The following is a 14270-nucleotide window of genomic DNA, read 5'->3' on the forward strand; positions in this document are numbered from 1 at the left end:
GGGTGGGACGAGGGAGCATGGAGTCTCCTCACTGTTGTACAGCCTGTGAAAGGGATGGTCAGAACTGCAGGCCTGGCACTCAAGGGAGCTCAGGGGCTGCTTGAGGTGCTTTACCTCCTCCCCTCACCAGGAGCAACTTCCCAGACAGAGGGTGGGAAGTAGGCAAAGCCATGGCATCATCATCATCTTCACATATGTACACATAGTGTGCACCATACTTTCGTCTCAGGGCAACCAGGGAGCTCTGGGAGGTATTCTCTAGCTCACTTTGAGTCAGAATGCCTCCTGGTGATTCTTGTGGGGCAGGGACCTGAGTGTGGGTTTATGACTAAATACCACTATCTAGCCCGCAGTGGATAAGGTGATGCATTTTATTACTCACCTTCATCCTTTGGTTAATTTATAAAGAGTAGTGTTGTGACAGGCTGTGAGGGGAATATGGCTTTGAGCCTCCTGAAAGGGCAAGAACAGTGGCTCTTGTGATGCATTTCTTCAAGAATGGGATACTTAAATCAGGAGGAGGGGAAATAAAGATTCATCAGGGAGCCAACCACTCTTTCGCCTTTGCCCCAAAGGAGAAAAGGCAGAACCTGATTGTGCTACTGTCTTGTTAGTAAAGTATCTCTGTTCCATAAGTCTGATGAAGTGAGGAGGAGGGAGGGTTTTTGCATGTGAATAAGTCAGATAAGAAACATGATTTATTACTTTTAAAATACATGTTAGGAGCCCAGGAAGATTATATGCTGATGATTCGTAGGAGGACACTTATGTGAGAACAAAGGGAGAGAGGAGACTTAATCCATTTGACATTAGAGGCAAAGGGCTAATTAGTCAAATGTCAGGTTTCAGAGTAACAGCCGTGTTAGTCTGTATTCGCAAAAAGAAAAGGAGTACTTGTGGCACCTTAGAGACTAACCAATTTATTTGAGCATGAGCTTTCGTGAGCTACAGCTCACTTCATCGGATGCATGCATCCGATGAAGTGAGCTGTAGCTCACGAAAGCTCATGCTCAAATAAATTGGTTAGTCTCTAAGGTGCCACAAGTACTCCTTTTCTTTTAGTCAAATGTGATTCACGAGAGCAGTCATGTGTGCTATTGTAACTGGACAATTCAGCAGGACGTGTCTGCTGGGGAATTACTTTTCTTTTTCCACCTATAGTGGGAAATTATCATTTCATGAATATAATTCTGATTTATTAATTATTTTAAAAGTCAAATTGATTTTTTTCATATGAAAGGAAGAACTTCTAGGTGCTATTTTACAAATTTCTGCTAACTTCACTTCAGTTCATAGACTTTGAGGCCAGACGGTACCATCTTGGTCATCTAGACCAGTGATACTCAGGAGGGGGCCCGCAGGCCCGAAAAAGCTTCCTGTATAACCCGCCAGCTCACCTTAAAAAAATGTTCCGCTGCCTATCATTTGCCTATGATTTCCTTAGTAAGTAATTTACTTGCAGTGTTTAATTTGTCATGAAAGAGGTGCCGGGGACTCAGCCCCAGCAAGTCCTGGCACAAATTAAACACAAATTAAGCAACTGGAGAGGGGCAGCTCCTGGGTGGTGCCCAGCTCTGAAGGCAGCGCTGCAACCAGCAGCAGCACAGAGGTAAGGGTGGTATGGTAGTGCCACTCCTCTGCGCTGCTGCTGACGACGACGGCGCCTTAAGAGTTGGGCAGCCGGAGAGCGGCAGCTGCTGGCTGGGAGTCCAGAGGTGCGAAGGCTGAACCCCCGCACAAATTAAGCACTGCTGACTGGATCTTAAGTTCTCGTGATAGCGTTGGCTATGACTGAGCTAGGTTGCTGCCCATTTTTTCATTAGGAATGGAAATGGAGCCAAAAATGAATGCAAGTGGGAGTAAACATCGCAAAGTCGACAGCAAAAACCAAGCTTTTAACCCAAACTGGACAGCAGATTTTCCTTTTATTACGCCACCTCATTTAAACGCAAAACCTTTGCACTTAATATGCCAAACCACTGTATCCATCTACAAGGTCATCAATGTGAGGCGACACTTTGAATCAAAGCACAGTAACTTCAACACGGCCTAGCCTCCTGGCAGTGTTGCAAGACGTGACAAAATTGAAAATCTGAAGTCTTCGTATCACACTTCAAATGTCATTCTCACAACGTCAGCGACTACAAGAAAAAGCAACAGCTGCTTCTCTTCGGATAATGTTGGTACTAGCTAAAAAGAAAAAGCCTTTCTTGGGTGCCGAGCTTGTGAAGGAGTGCCCTTGGAAATGCTGGAGGAGCTTTTTGCCGGAGATAAAAACAAAGATGACAATGTGAACCATGTGAAGCAAATTCCCATGTCTGATTCCATGGCAATGCAAAGATTGGAGGTAATTTACGAGGGTTGTTTGTCAGCACTTCTTTCTGATTTAAAAAATGCCAAATACACGTCTCTTGCAGTGGACAAATCAAACGATTTGAGTGACACTGTTCAGCTATTGCTGTTTGTTAGATTTTATGATGGTGACATTTTCAAGGAAGAATTTTTGTGCTTAAAACCATTAAAATCCTACTCCACAGGAGAGATCATTTTTGAAAAGGTAAAAGGCTTTTTTGAAAAAAATGGTTTAGATCTGCAGAAAGTAAATTTGCTTGTTACAGATTGAGGTCCCTCCACGACTGGGAAAGAGAAGGGCTTTGCTTCCTGTTTTGCAGCGACACACCCTTCATTAAATATGCTTCACTGCATGATTCACCAGACTGTCCTATGCGGTAAATTGTCTGGGGACTTGAAAAAAACAGTGGGTATTGTGATGACATTAGTGAACTACATATACACTCAACTTCTAGCTTGCAACATCGTCTTTTTAAACCTTTTTTACAAGACGTTTCAGCTGCATACAGTGACCTGTTGCAGAACAACGACATTGACTGGTTAAGTAGGAGGTGCATGCTAAAGAAGTTTTGTGCAATTCAAAAAGAAATAATCGAATTTCTTTCAAACCACAAGACCAAGGCTTGTGAGTTCCTGGAATTTATAAATGATGTCTCCTCTATGTCACAGGTAACTTTTCTGTGCGATATTATTGGTCACTTGAATTCCTTCAGCTTGCAACTCCAAGGCCATGCAAGCAGTGTTGGGGATCTGTTTGAAAAAGTGTGTGAATCGTGAAGTCTTTCAGACAGACTTTACAGGAAAGATGCTGCATTTTCCCACATTGTATGTTGTTGTTACAGATGAAACTTCAATGAAAACGATCCAAGAATTTCTAAACAATCTGACTGAAAATTTTAAAATGTGATTTGAAAATTTTAAAATTCCAAAGGATTTGCTCTTATTTATTTTTTATCTGTTTGTTGTTTCTGCTGATGGACCTTGCCCTTCTAAAGAAAAGAACATTCTTGATTTAATTGATGAAGGTGCCCTTCAATTAGAAATTGTAAGGCTCCAGAGCTCAGATGTCTTGAAGGCAAAATTCAGAAAAGTGGGACTTTGTGATTTCTGGACTTAATATGCTGAGCAGTTTCAGAATAGCCAGAATCTATTCATCTATCTTTTAACAATGTTCGGATCAACGTACCTCTGCGAATCTGGGTTTTCTACCATGAACATTATAAAAAAACAACGCTGCAATTGCCTGACAGATGAGAGCATCTTCAACAGTGCATGTGCCTTGCCCTGACCTCCTACAAAACACGCTTCATAAAGCTTGCCAGAGATCGTCAATATCACTTCTCCCATTAGAGGTTGCCAGAAACACAGGTAATAATCAAAAAGAATGAGGAGTACTTGTGGCACCTTAGAGACTAACAAATTTATTTGAGCATAAGCTTTTGTGGGCTAAAACCCACTTCATTGGCTGCGTGCAGTTTAATGGTGTCCAGTTTGCAAATTAATTCTGATTCAGCAGTTTCTTGTTGGAGGCTGTTTTTGAAGTTTTTTTGTTGTAGTATTGCAAGTTTTAGGTCTGTAGTCGGGTGACCAGGGAGACTGAAGTGTTCTCCGACTGGTTTTTGAATGTTATAATTTGTGACGTCTGATTTCTGTCCATTTATTCTTTTACATAGAGACTGTCCGGTTTGGCCAATGTACATGGCAGAGGGGCATTGCTGGCACATGATGGCATATATCACATTGGTAGATGTGCAGGTGAACAAGCCTCTGAGAGTGTGGCTGATGTGATTAGGTCCTATGATGGTGTCCCCTGAATAGATATGTGGGCAGAGTTGGCAGTGGGCTTTGTTGAAGGATAGGTTTCTGGGTTAGTGGTTTTGTTGTGTGGTGTATGGTTGCTGGTGAGTATTTGCTTCAGATTGGGGGGCTGTCTGTAAGCAAGGACTGGCCTGTTTCCCAAGATCTGTGAGAGTGAGGGATCGTCCTTCAGGATAGGTTGTAGATCCTCGATGATGCGCTGGAGAGGTTTTAGTTGGGGGCTGAAGGTGATGGCTAGTGGCATTCTGTTATTTTCTTTGTTGGGCCTGTCCTGTAGTAGGTGACTTCTGGGTACTCTTCTGGCTCTGTCAATCTGTTTCTTCACTTCAGCAGGTGGGTACTGTAGTTGTAAGAACGCTTGATAGAGATCTTGTAGGCTTTTGTCTCTGTCTGAGGGGTTGGAGCACATGCTGTTGTATCTTAGAGCTTGGCTGTAGACAATGGATCTTGTGGCATGGTCTGGATGAAAGCTGGAGGCATGTAGCTAAGTATAGTGGTCAGTAGGTTTCTGGTAGAGGGTGGTGTTTATGTGACTATCGCTTATTAGCACTGTAGTGTCCAGGAAGTGGATCTCTTGTGTGGGCTGGTCCAGGCTGAGGTTGATGGTGGGATGGAAATTGTTGAAATCATGGTGGAATTCCTCAAGGGCTTCTTTTCCATGGGTCCAGATGATGAAGATATTATCAATGTAGTGCAAGTAGAGTAGGGGCATTAGGGGACGAGAGCTGAGGAAGCGTTGTTCTTGCGCTACATTATCACTACGAAAGTTTTTTTTTCTCCTGCTGATAATAGCTCACCTTAACTGATCACTCTCATTATAGTGGGTATGACAACACCCATTTTTTCATGTTCTCTGTGTGTGTGTGTGTGTGTGTGTGTGTGTGTGTGTGTCTTCCTACTGTATTTTCCACTGCATACATCCGATGAAGTGGGTTTTTAGCCCACGAAAGTTTATGCTCAAATAAATTTGTTAGTCTCTAAGGTGCCACAAGTACTCCTCATTCTTTTTGCTGATACAGACTAACATGGCTACAACTATGAAACAGGTAATAATGTTGATTTATAAACTTTGTTAAAAGAAACGCTAATAGTTATGTTGCAGTCAAGGTCTTTATTTATTGGCAGCTGAAGTTTTGTTTTGTGTTTTATTTTGTCAGCCTTCTGCACTAATGGCCCGCCTCTCGTCATAAAATACTCAAATCGGCCCATGGGTAGATCTAATTGAGTATCACTGATCTAGACTGACTTCCTGCGCATCGTAGGCCACAGACCCTCTCCCCCGCCCACTCCTGCAATAGGCTCATAACCTCTGGCTGAGTTACTGAAGTCCTCAAATCTTGATTTTAAAGACTTCAAGTTACAGATCCACCATTTACTCTAGTTCAAACCAGCAAGTGACCCATGCTGCAGAGGAAGGTGAACCCCCTTGTGGATCTCTACCAATCTGACCTGGGGGAATAGTTCCTTCCCAATCCCAAATATGGGGATCAGTTAGACCCTGAGCATGTGAGCGAGTCTCACCAGCCAGACACATGGGAAAAAGTTCCCTCTCCCCAGAACTCTCCCCATCTAGAGTCTCATCTGTGGCCCTTGGAGATATTTGCTAATAGCAGTCTTGGATGTGCTGTATGCCATTGGAGGCAACCTCATCATACCATCTCCTCCATAAATTTCTCAAGCTCAGTCTTGAAACAAGTTAGGTTTTTTTACCCACACTACTCCCCTTAAAAGGCTGTTCAAGAACGTCACTCCTCTGATGGTTAGAAATCTTTGTCTAATTTCAAGCCTAAACTTGTTGATGGCCAGTTTATTTCCAGATGTTCTTGTGCCAACATTGGCACTTTACTTAAGTAACTCTTTCCCCTCCCTGTTGTTTATCCCTCTAATGTATTTATAGAGCACAATCATATCTTCCCTCAGCCTTTGTTTTTTTTTAGCTAAACAAGCCAAGCTCCTTAAGTCTCCTGACATAAGGCAGTTTCTCCATTTCTCTGATCATCATAGTAGCCCTTCTCTGCACCTTGTAATTTTGTTGTTGCTACATTTATCTGTATGTTGTTTTATAGTACAAGGAGCACTAGAACTTTGCAGAATACACTTATGAAGGTTCCTACCTTAAGAAGCTTAAAAACTTTTTTTTTTGTTTTTAGGATGAAACATGAGAAAAGTTACACAATTTGTGGGCTGGCATGGCACCCCAAAGGTGGGCAAATAGCATATACAGACACTGAAGGAAATCTGGGACTGCTTGAGAATGTTTGTAATAGAGATGGAAAGAAATCAAGTGGGAAGGTAATAAAAATATTACTTAACCCTTATCTGTAAATGTTAAGCAATCATGCTTATTTTGACTGAGTACATAAAAACTCAGAGCTCTAGCAGCCTCAGCCCCTGTATGGTTTGATTTATTAGCTAATCCAATTTGTGAATGCAAGGTTCAGAAAAATGCTCTTTGAGGATTGTTTTTTCACTTTAGGTTTCCAGTGCAGTGACAAAGGACTACAACAATCTTTTTGATGAAGATGATGACTTTTTAAACACAGACCTGATTGAGCCACAGTCATCTCCAAAGGTCCTATCTAATGGGGAAGATGATGATGATGATGACGACCTCATGCTAGCTTCAGGCCATCCTAGACAACGAGGGGCAATAATAGAGGACGATGAGAACTCACTAGGTACAGAATGAACTGGATTCTACAGCTCTTAATGTTTTTTCGGGCTCTGATAGCATTTTATTGAGTCTTACCTACATCCTCTGTTCAAATATGGCCTCTGTTTTATCACACTGCACAGTTTTTAGTGTTTTCTTTAATTGTTTTCTATCTCATCTGCCATGGTAATCCTCTGATATTAAAGTTTTACCTTCTAGATACTGCACTGATGAAAGTTAATTCCGATCTTGAAAAAGATGATGACAATGACCAAGATAGTAGCATTCCAGTTCTGCCAGTATCAACCACCCAAAGACCTTTCTATGATGGACCAATGCCAACTCCCCAGCAAAAGCCATTCCAGTCTGGTTCTACCCCTTCACACCTCACGCACCGCTTCATGGTAAATCTAATTTTATGTATGGCTGTGTTGATTGATATAATAACTTTTTCAGTAATTACTGACACTACTTCTTGTTTGACTTGCCTAAGACTAAAATCAATTCTTTTACTGTTATCTTGAAAAACTGTAAAATTTGAGATAACTCTAAAGCTAAATAATAAAAGTAGCCTTCTGTTAATACCCAGAGCTCTTAATGGTATACTTTGCACTTAGCACCTTTTACCTGTAAATCTCAAAGTACTTCTAAAAAGATGGGTAAGTGTTATATATATTTATATATCTATACCTATATATCGCCATTTTACACATGGAGAAAGTGGGCTGTAGAGAGGTTAAGTAACTTGCCTAAATCACACATGAGTGAGAAGTTCCTATTTTTACTTATTTTCATGTAGACACAATATTTTGTTTTAAGGGAAAATTAGAATATGACATTTTGTACCTGTGCTATTACATTCTAGATAAAATACTCTTTTAAATCGTTTATCTTCAACTATGACTGAGATCAAGATTTTGTCACTGTTATTTTTAGTAAAAGTCACGGACAGGTTGCGGGCAATAAACAAAAATTCATGGAAGCCTGCGACCTTTCCATGACTTTTACTAAAAATAACTGGGGTGGGAGGAGGGGCTGACTGCTGGGGGGACTGACAGCCTGAGTCCCACTGTGGGAGGAAGGTGGGGACTGACAGCTCCTGCTGCTGGGTGGGGTGGGGGAGACAGTACCAACTCCAGCCCTGGCTGCTGACAGCTCCAGCTGTGGCCGCTGGGAGGCAGGGGGAGGGGAAACAGCTCCGGCCATGAGAGGGAACAGTGGGGACAGCTCCGGCCCCAGCAGCTGACGGCCCCAGCAGCTGACAGCCACAGCCACTTTTAAACTGTTCGTAGGTGTGACTAATTTAACTGGCTTCTTTGGAATTGCTAATATTCTTCACCTTTTGTCTTATAGGTGTGGAACTCTATTGGTATTATTCGTTGTTATAATGATGAGCAAGACAACGCTATAGATGTGGAATTTCACGATACCTCTATACATCATGCAACACACTTGCCAAATTCTCTGAATCACACAATGGCTGATCTCTCCAGTGAAGCTATCCTGTTGGCATGTGAGAGCACAGAGGAACTTGCAAGGTAATCTATAGTGCATCTGCATGGAACCTGTATTGTGGAATTAAATTCAGCATGTTCGAAGAGCTCTTTGAAGTTATCACTTTTTGGTTCTTGATCTTAATTTAAAAAAAAAAATGGTGGTAGATTTTCACATCCTTCCGCTACGTAGATTTAAGAAGTATCCTAATACTTTATGTAGTGCAGGTAGTTTTCTTTGTTTCTTGTTGTTTGAAGTTCTTCTGTCTTTCCAAGTGTATATTGGAAGATTTTAATGCATTGATGTCTCAAACGAAACTCTACATATTAATGACAGAATTTCAGTCCCCTCAAGTCAATAATGCATGATAAGGCATTGTTGGGAAGATTGTTACTTCCCTCTGCAGTAGTAGGAGTGATAATAGAAAGCTATTGTGTCTGAGCATTGGTGCGTAGATGCATTTTAGCTGCAGGGCACACACTGACAGAATGGCTTAAGTGTGTGCACTGTATAGTGCTTCTTAGAACCTGCTGATGAAACGGGCCGTACATACTTTCCAACAGCAGCTGGGGAATGTTCAGGGGCGAGAAAGATCTTCACCCATTTCCTCACCCAGTTCATCCATGTACAACTAGCCAAAATGTAGATCTTCATTTATAAAATGTGATCAGCATCTACTAGTTATAGGAGCTCTGAAAAACCTGTACGTTTTTCAAAGCTTTTTCAAAAGTGTGTCAAATACTTGGGAGTCTGCCTTTTTTGCCTTCTGGTGTTTGAATGTAACAGGACTCTAAAGCGGCTGTATTTTTGCCTTCTGGTGTTTGAATGTAACAGGACTCTAAAGCGGCTGTATTTTTTATTTGCCATATGAAAGATGTTGCACTTGGAATTCCACCTTTAAATGACAAACAGGAATATAATGGGCAGTAATGACCAATGGACACAGGGATCAAGCCCTAAGCATGTAGCCCTATCCCTGGGTAGATCTTACTTACCTCTGACCGATATCTGTGGGAGTTTGTCTTTTTTATTTCTTTTTATGTCCTTGCAGCACTGTATAGAACTATTCATGCAAATAATCTCATCAAATTGAAATTTTAAAAGCAATTTGCTTATGTCTGTCTCTTAAAGTTTAAATTTTAAAAATTAAAAGTTTTAATTAAAAAACCCCCTGAATTTGTCAGGAAAATGTGACAAGATTTGTAGGGCCTCATTTTCAGGTGTGCTTAGCGCCCTCAAATCACATTAATTTTAATTGGAGTTGGAGTTGCTCAGCACATCTGAAGATCCCACCCATAGACTCCAATCAGATTCAACATCATACTTTTGAAGAATCTGGCTTTCTGAAGCTGCAAGTTGAATTGGATGATCAGTCACTGAGCAATAGTGTTACAAATGGTAATCTGCACGTATCATGCCATTTCACTTGTCTGATAGTTGCAGATTGTAGGTAATCCCTCAAGTCTCAGAAAATAATAAAACTTTACAGAGCACAGGTAAGTCGATGGTGTATTTTAAGTCATGCCATCTATTTCAGACTTAAATGTTTAAATGTTTTCCTTTTGTTCCTCTCATTTTTTAGCATTTTTTTTATTCTCATTTTTCATTTTTTTTAGCAAGCTTCATTGCGTTCATTTTAGCTCCTGGGATTCCAACAAGGAATGGACAGTAGATATGCCAAAGGATGAAGATATTGAAGCTATTTGTCTGGGTCAGGGCTGGGCTGCTTGTGCCACTAGTGCAATGCTAACTCGTGTGTTTACAATTGGTGGAGTTCAGAAAGAGATCTTCAGTCTCCCTGGTCCGGTGGTGTCAATGGCGGGACATGGAGAGCAGCTTGTGGTTATTTATCACAGAGGTACTCTTCTTCCTCTCATGCTTTTTTTTTTTGGTTTGTTTGAAATCCCTACCATCTCTTGTCAGTGGTTTCAGGTATTGGTTAACGTGCATGGTCACCAATTCTTCTTTTCTTTTCCTCGCTCTGTGCTTCCTCTCTCCCTCTCCACCAGTAACTCCTTTTATTGCAGCAAACCCACAAATGTCATTAAACAATAAAGCCTACATATTCAAACTTGAGTGCCTTAAATTAGGCACCTAAAAATAAGTAGCCTAATTTTGAGAGGTGCTAAGGATGCACAGCTCCCAGTGACTTCAGTAGGAGTTGTAGGTGCTCAACACTTATGAAAATCAGCAAAAAAAAATTTTGCTTGAAATTTTAGGCACTCAAGTTTGCAGATGTTGGCCTCATTGCATATTTATACACATCTATCGCTTAAAATAGCTTGAATTCTGAAGAAGAATATGCAATAGACATTTAATTGCTAGGCAGGAACAAATGAATGCTTTGATAATTGGCTGAGTTTGTGGGGAGAGGATTGTAACTGTAAGATAGCCATGATCCAACTTGGATTTCAGATACACAGGAGGAAGTTTGTAGAAACTTGTAGTTTGTAAAAACAAGTATTACGCATGTGTTTGTAAGAGCTGTAGCTGAGCTTATAAGATACACACAACATGTACCCACATATCTGAGATCAGAATTGGGCTCTCAGTTATTTGACCTACCAGTTCAGGCATAGACCTGAAATAGAATTACTCAGAGGAAGATGCATTTTACCTTCAGATTGTGTCTAATCAAGTATAAAATTATATTGTTATGCAACACAGTCATTGGGCTGACCTTCTTTTCTTACTAGGTACTGGCTTTGATGGGGACCAGTGCCTTGGAGTACAGCTGATAGAGATAGGAAAAAAGAAGAGACAGGTTTTACATGGAGACCCACTTCCTCTTACAAGGAAATCCTACCTGACGTGGGTAGGATTTTCAGCAGAAGGTAAGATGATGCAGCTATGTGATGAGAATTCCAGTGAGCAACCTTGGCTTTTTTAGGTGGAGAATTTTGCAGAATCGTTCACCTAATTTTTAAAAAATAAGATGTTCCTGTAACTCAAATTTGTTTTTAAAGTCTCTTGACCACTGATCCATCCATCTTCCTCTGATATAAATGTGGTAATTGGAAATTTTAGTGTATTTACAGTATTAAAAAAATACTTTAAAATGTTACCAAAAAACCTTGAGCCAATTGGCTTCCCTCCTGCCTCCCCCCAAAAAAGCTACATCTCTGCCTTTCTACTGAAATAGAAAAAACTTGAGATCTGTCCCAAATATCTGCTTAGGGAAAAGCCTGTGAGGAAAAATAGATAACCCCTGTAGCCTTCTAAGAAGGTCAACAAAGTCTCCTCTGTCAGATCAATGTGTGGAGTGAGTTCTAGAACTGAGGGTCTGTAGCTGGGAACCCTATGCCACCAACCACTCCCCTTTTACATATGCGGGCTTTTAAGTCAGTTCTTCAGCTAACCTCAACTGCTGCAGCATAGCATGAGGAGAGGTGTTCTCTGCAATAGTCAGGAACAAAATTAGAAAGTTATTTTATAGGTTGCAGCCAACACCTTGACTTGCACCTGGACACAAATTAGAAACAAGAGCACACTGTGGACTACAGGTGTCATTCTCCCAGTGAGAAGCACCACTAAATATTCAGAAACTGCATTCTGCACTACCTGAAATGTGAGTGGTCTTCAATGACAGCTTTGAGTGCAATAATAATTGCAGCTTGAGGTAACAAAGACCAGATAGCTGGGCAGCTCTGCATCCAGAAAGAGAGGTTCCAATCTGCTAGTTATACACAGATGAGAAGAACCCTTCTTGGCTATTAATGCTACTTGAGTGCTAAAAAATACTGGGGTTCTGGCTTGCACATCTTATTGACTAAATGCAGATAAACACCCTCGAGTCCAAGGACAGGTATCAGCCCTAACATCTCTTCTGAATATTTTCTGTGCCAGCCAGTATTACCTCTTTCTTCTGTGGATTGAGTCTCCACCATCTAACCTTCATCCAGGCCCCAATTTTGGTTGGATAGTGAGAGAGCAGAGAGACTGCACCATCTGAATCAAATATAGATTATGATTACAGCTGCTAAGTAGAAAGAACAGGAGAACTAGTGGCACCTTAGAGACTAACCAATTTATTTGAGCATGAGCTTTCATGAGCTACAGCTCACTTCATCGGATGCATTCAGTGGAAAATATAGTGAGGAGATTTATATACACACGGAACATGAAAAAATGGGTGTGTATATAAATCTCCTCACTGTATTTTCCACTGAATGCATCCAAAGAAGTGAGCTGTAGCTCACGAAAGCTTATGCTCAAATAAATTGGTTAGTCTCTAAGGTGCCACTAGTACTCCTTTTCTTTCTGTGAATACAGACTAACACGGCTGCTATTCTGAAACCTGTCAGCTGCTAAGTAGCTGAATTTGGGAACTACCTGCTTGGGAGTTTCAGGATAAACTGTAAATACTGCTGTGCCTCGAGTTGAAGAGAGAAACCTTTTTTCTGTTGAATTTCTAACTTCTGAGATTTATAGTAGGAAAAAGTGCTTATTCCCAAAGTTGTGGTTTTTCCTAAAGTAGCTTATTTTCTGTCAAATTCTTGAAATCTTTCAGGAATTTCAATCTCTTACGTATCTCCATGTTTAAATGTCAGTTTGAATAATCTGGCCAGCAGGTGGTGCAGCTTTCTAATCAAACAGTAGCTTCTCCCAAACAGTTTGTACTTTTGGGCTGGAGGACATTACTTAATATTTGGGCATCCTAACCATGTACTGCTGCCTAGCAGCATCTGCCCATAAATCCTCAGTCGTATTGCGGTCTTAGATTGAGTTGGCTGCCAGAACAATGCTTGTGTTTGTTATAAATAGGTACCCCATGTTATGTGGATTCGGAGGGAATTGTGAAGATGTTGAACAGAGGACTTGGGAACACCTGGATTCCAGTATGTGACACACGAGAATACTGCAAAGGAAAATCTGATCATTATTGGGTAATTGGCATCCATGAAAACCCCCAGCAGCTGAGGTGGGATTTTGCAAAGAGAGTTGTTTGTCTTGGTCATGGTATAAATGTTACATTTCCCCTTTAGAATAATAGAAACTGTAGAGAAACTTTAACTAACATGATTTTTAAAGGGTAAATAGCTAATAAATATGCTCAGAAAGTGATCCAATTATATATGTAATTTTTAAAATGGACATTTAATTACTAAATTGACCTTGAATAAAATTGTCAGTAATAATTTGATAAAGAAATTTCTAATGTGTGGCTAACAGGCATCTTACATTTTATTGTGAATTACAAACCTTACTAAAATTACAATTTTCTAAAGCGAATAAGTTTGTAATCTTTCTTCTATGGGGTTCCTAAAACAGCATCAGAAGCTCCCAATTCCATTTGGTCCAGTCCTACATTGCTTTTTTAATACCTTGATCACTTTGTATACTTTTCCTCCTCATATCCCCTCAATAATTGCCAGATCCTGCAGTGGCATCCACATGAGTTGACCCCTGTGCAGATCCAGTCGTAGCTGGTTATTTGTGTGATAATACTTAGCCTATGACTGTGAGGAGCTGTGAGCGAACTGTCATTTTATAGCGCAATATATGACAATAACATTGTTTTAAGGAATTGATAGTTTTCTATCCCTTTTTTTAATGCACCCAAGCATCCTATCTGTTTAATTGCTGATCCACACTAGGTTAGCCTCTTTGTTCAGCTATCTATGACTTCTCCTACATCCTTTTCCAGAGAGGTTCCTGCCAGTTCAGAACCCATCAGCTTGTTTTTTCAGTGGTGCACTACCCTACAGACTGCTGGCAGATAAATTTAGAAAAAATGTACAGTAGAACCTCAAAGATATGAACACCAGAGTTACGGACTTACTGGTCAACCATACATCATGTGGAACTGGAAGTAATCAATCAGGCAGCAGTGGAGACAAAAAAAAGAACCAAAAAACAACCAGCTCAGGGCTTCAGCCACAACGGGTTGGGGCTGCAGCCGCAGGGTGGGGGGGGTCAGGCGTCCAGGAAGGGGGCTCGGGGCTTCTGACCC

At 40.9% G+C, this 14270-nt stretch overlaps 1 protein-coding gene across 1 annotated transcript in view; it reads left to right on the forward strand.

Annotated features, from left to right (window-relative positions):
* WDHD1 (WD repeat and HMG-box DNA binding protein 1) overlaps nt 1–14270 on the forward strand; it is a 56005-nt gene that overhangs the window by 22012 nt on the left and 19723 nt on the right. The window contains exons 10-16 of the mRNA XM_073350066.1: nt 6321–6462; nt 6647–6848; nt 7043–7227; nt 8177–8361; nt 9934–10175; nt 11014–11151; nt 13082–13238. Of these exons, the coding sequence (XP_073206167.1) occupies nt 6321–6462; nt 6647–6848; nt 7043–7227; nt 8177–8361; nt 9934–10175; nt 11014–11151; nt 13082–13238 (1251 nt within the window). The remainder of the gene's footprint in view (nt 1–6320; nt 6463–6646; nt 6849–7042; nt 7228–8176; nt 8362–9933; nt 10176–11013; nt 11152–13081; nt 13239–14270) is intronic.

This window comes from Lepidochelys kempii, chromosome 6 (assembly GCF_965140265.1).
Source record: "Lepidochelys kempii isolate rLepKem1 chromosome 6, rLepKem1.hap2, whole genome shotgun sequence".
NCBI classification, from domain to species: domain Eukaryota; kingdom Metazoa; phylum Chordata; order Testudines; family Cheloniidae; genus Lepidochelys; species Lepidochelys kempii.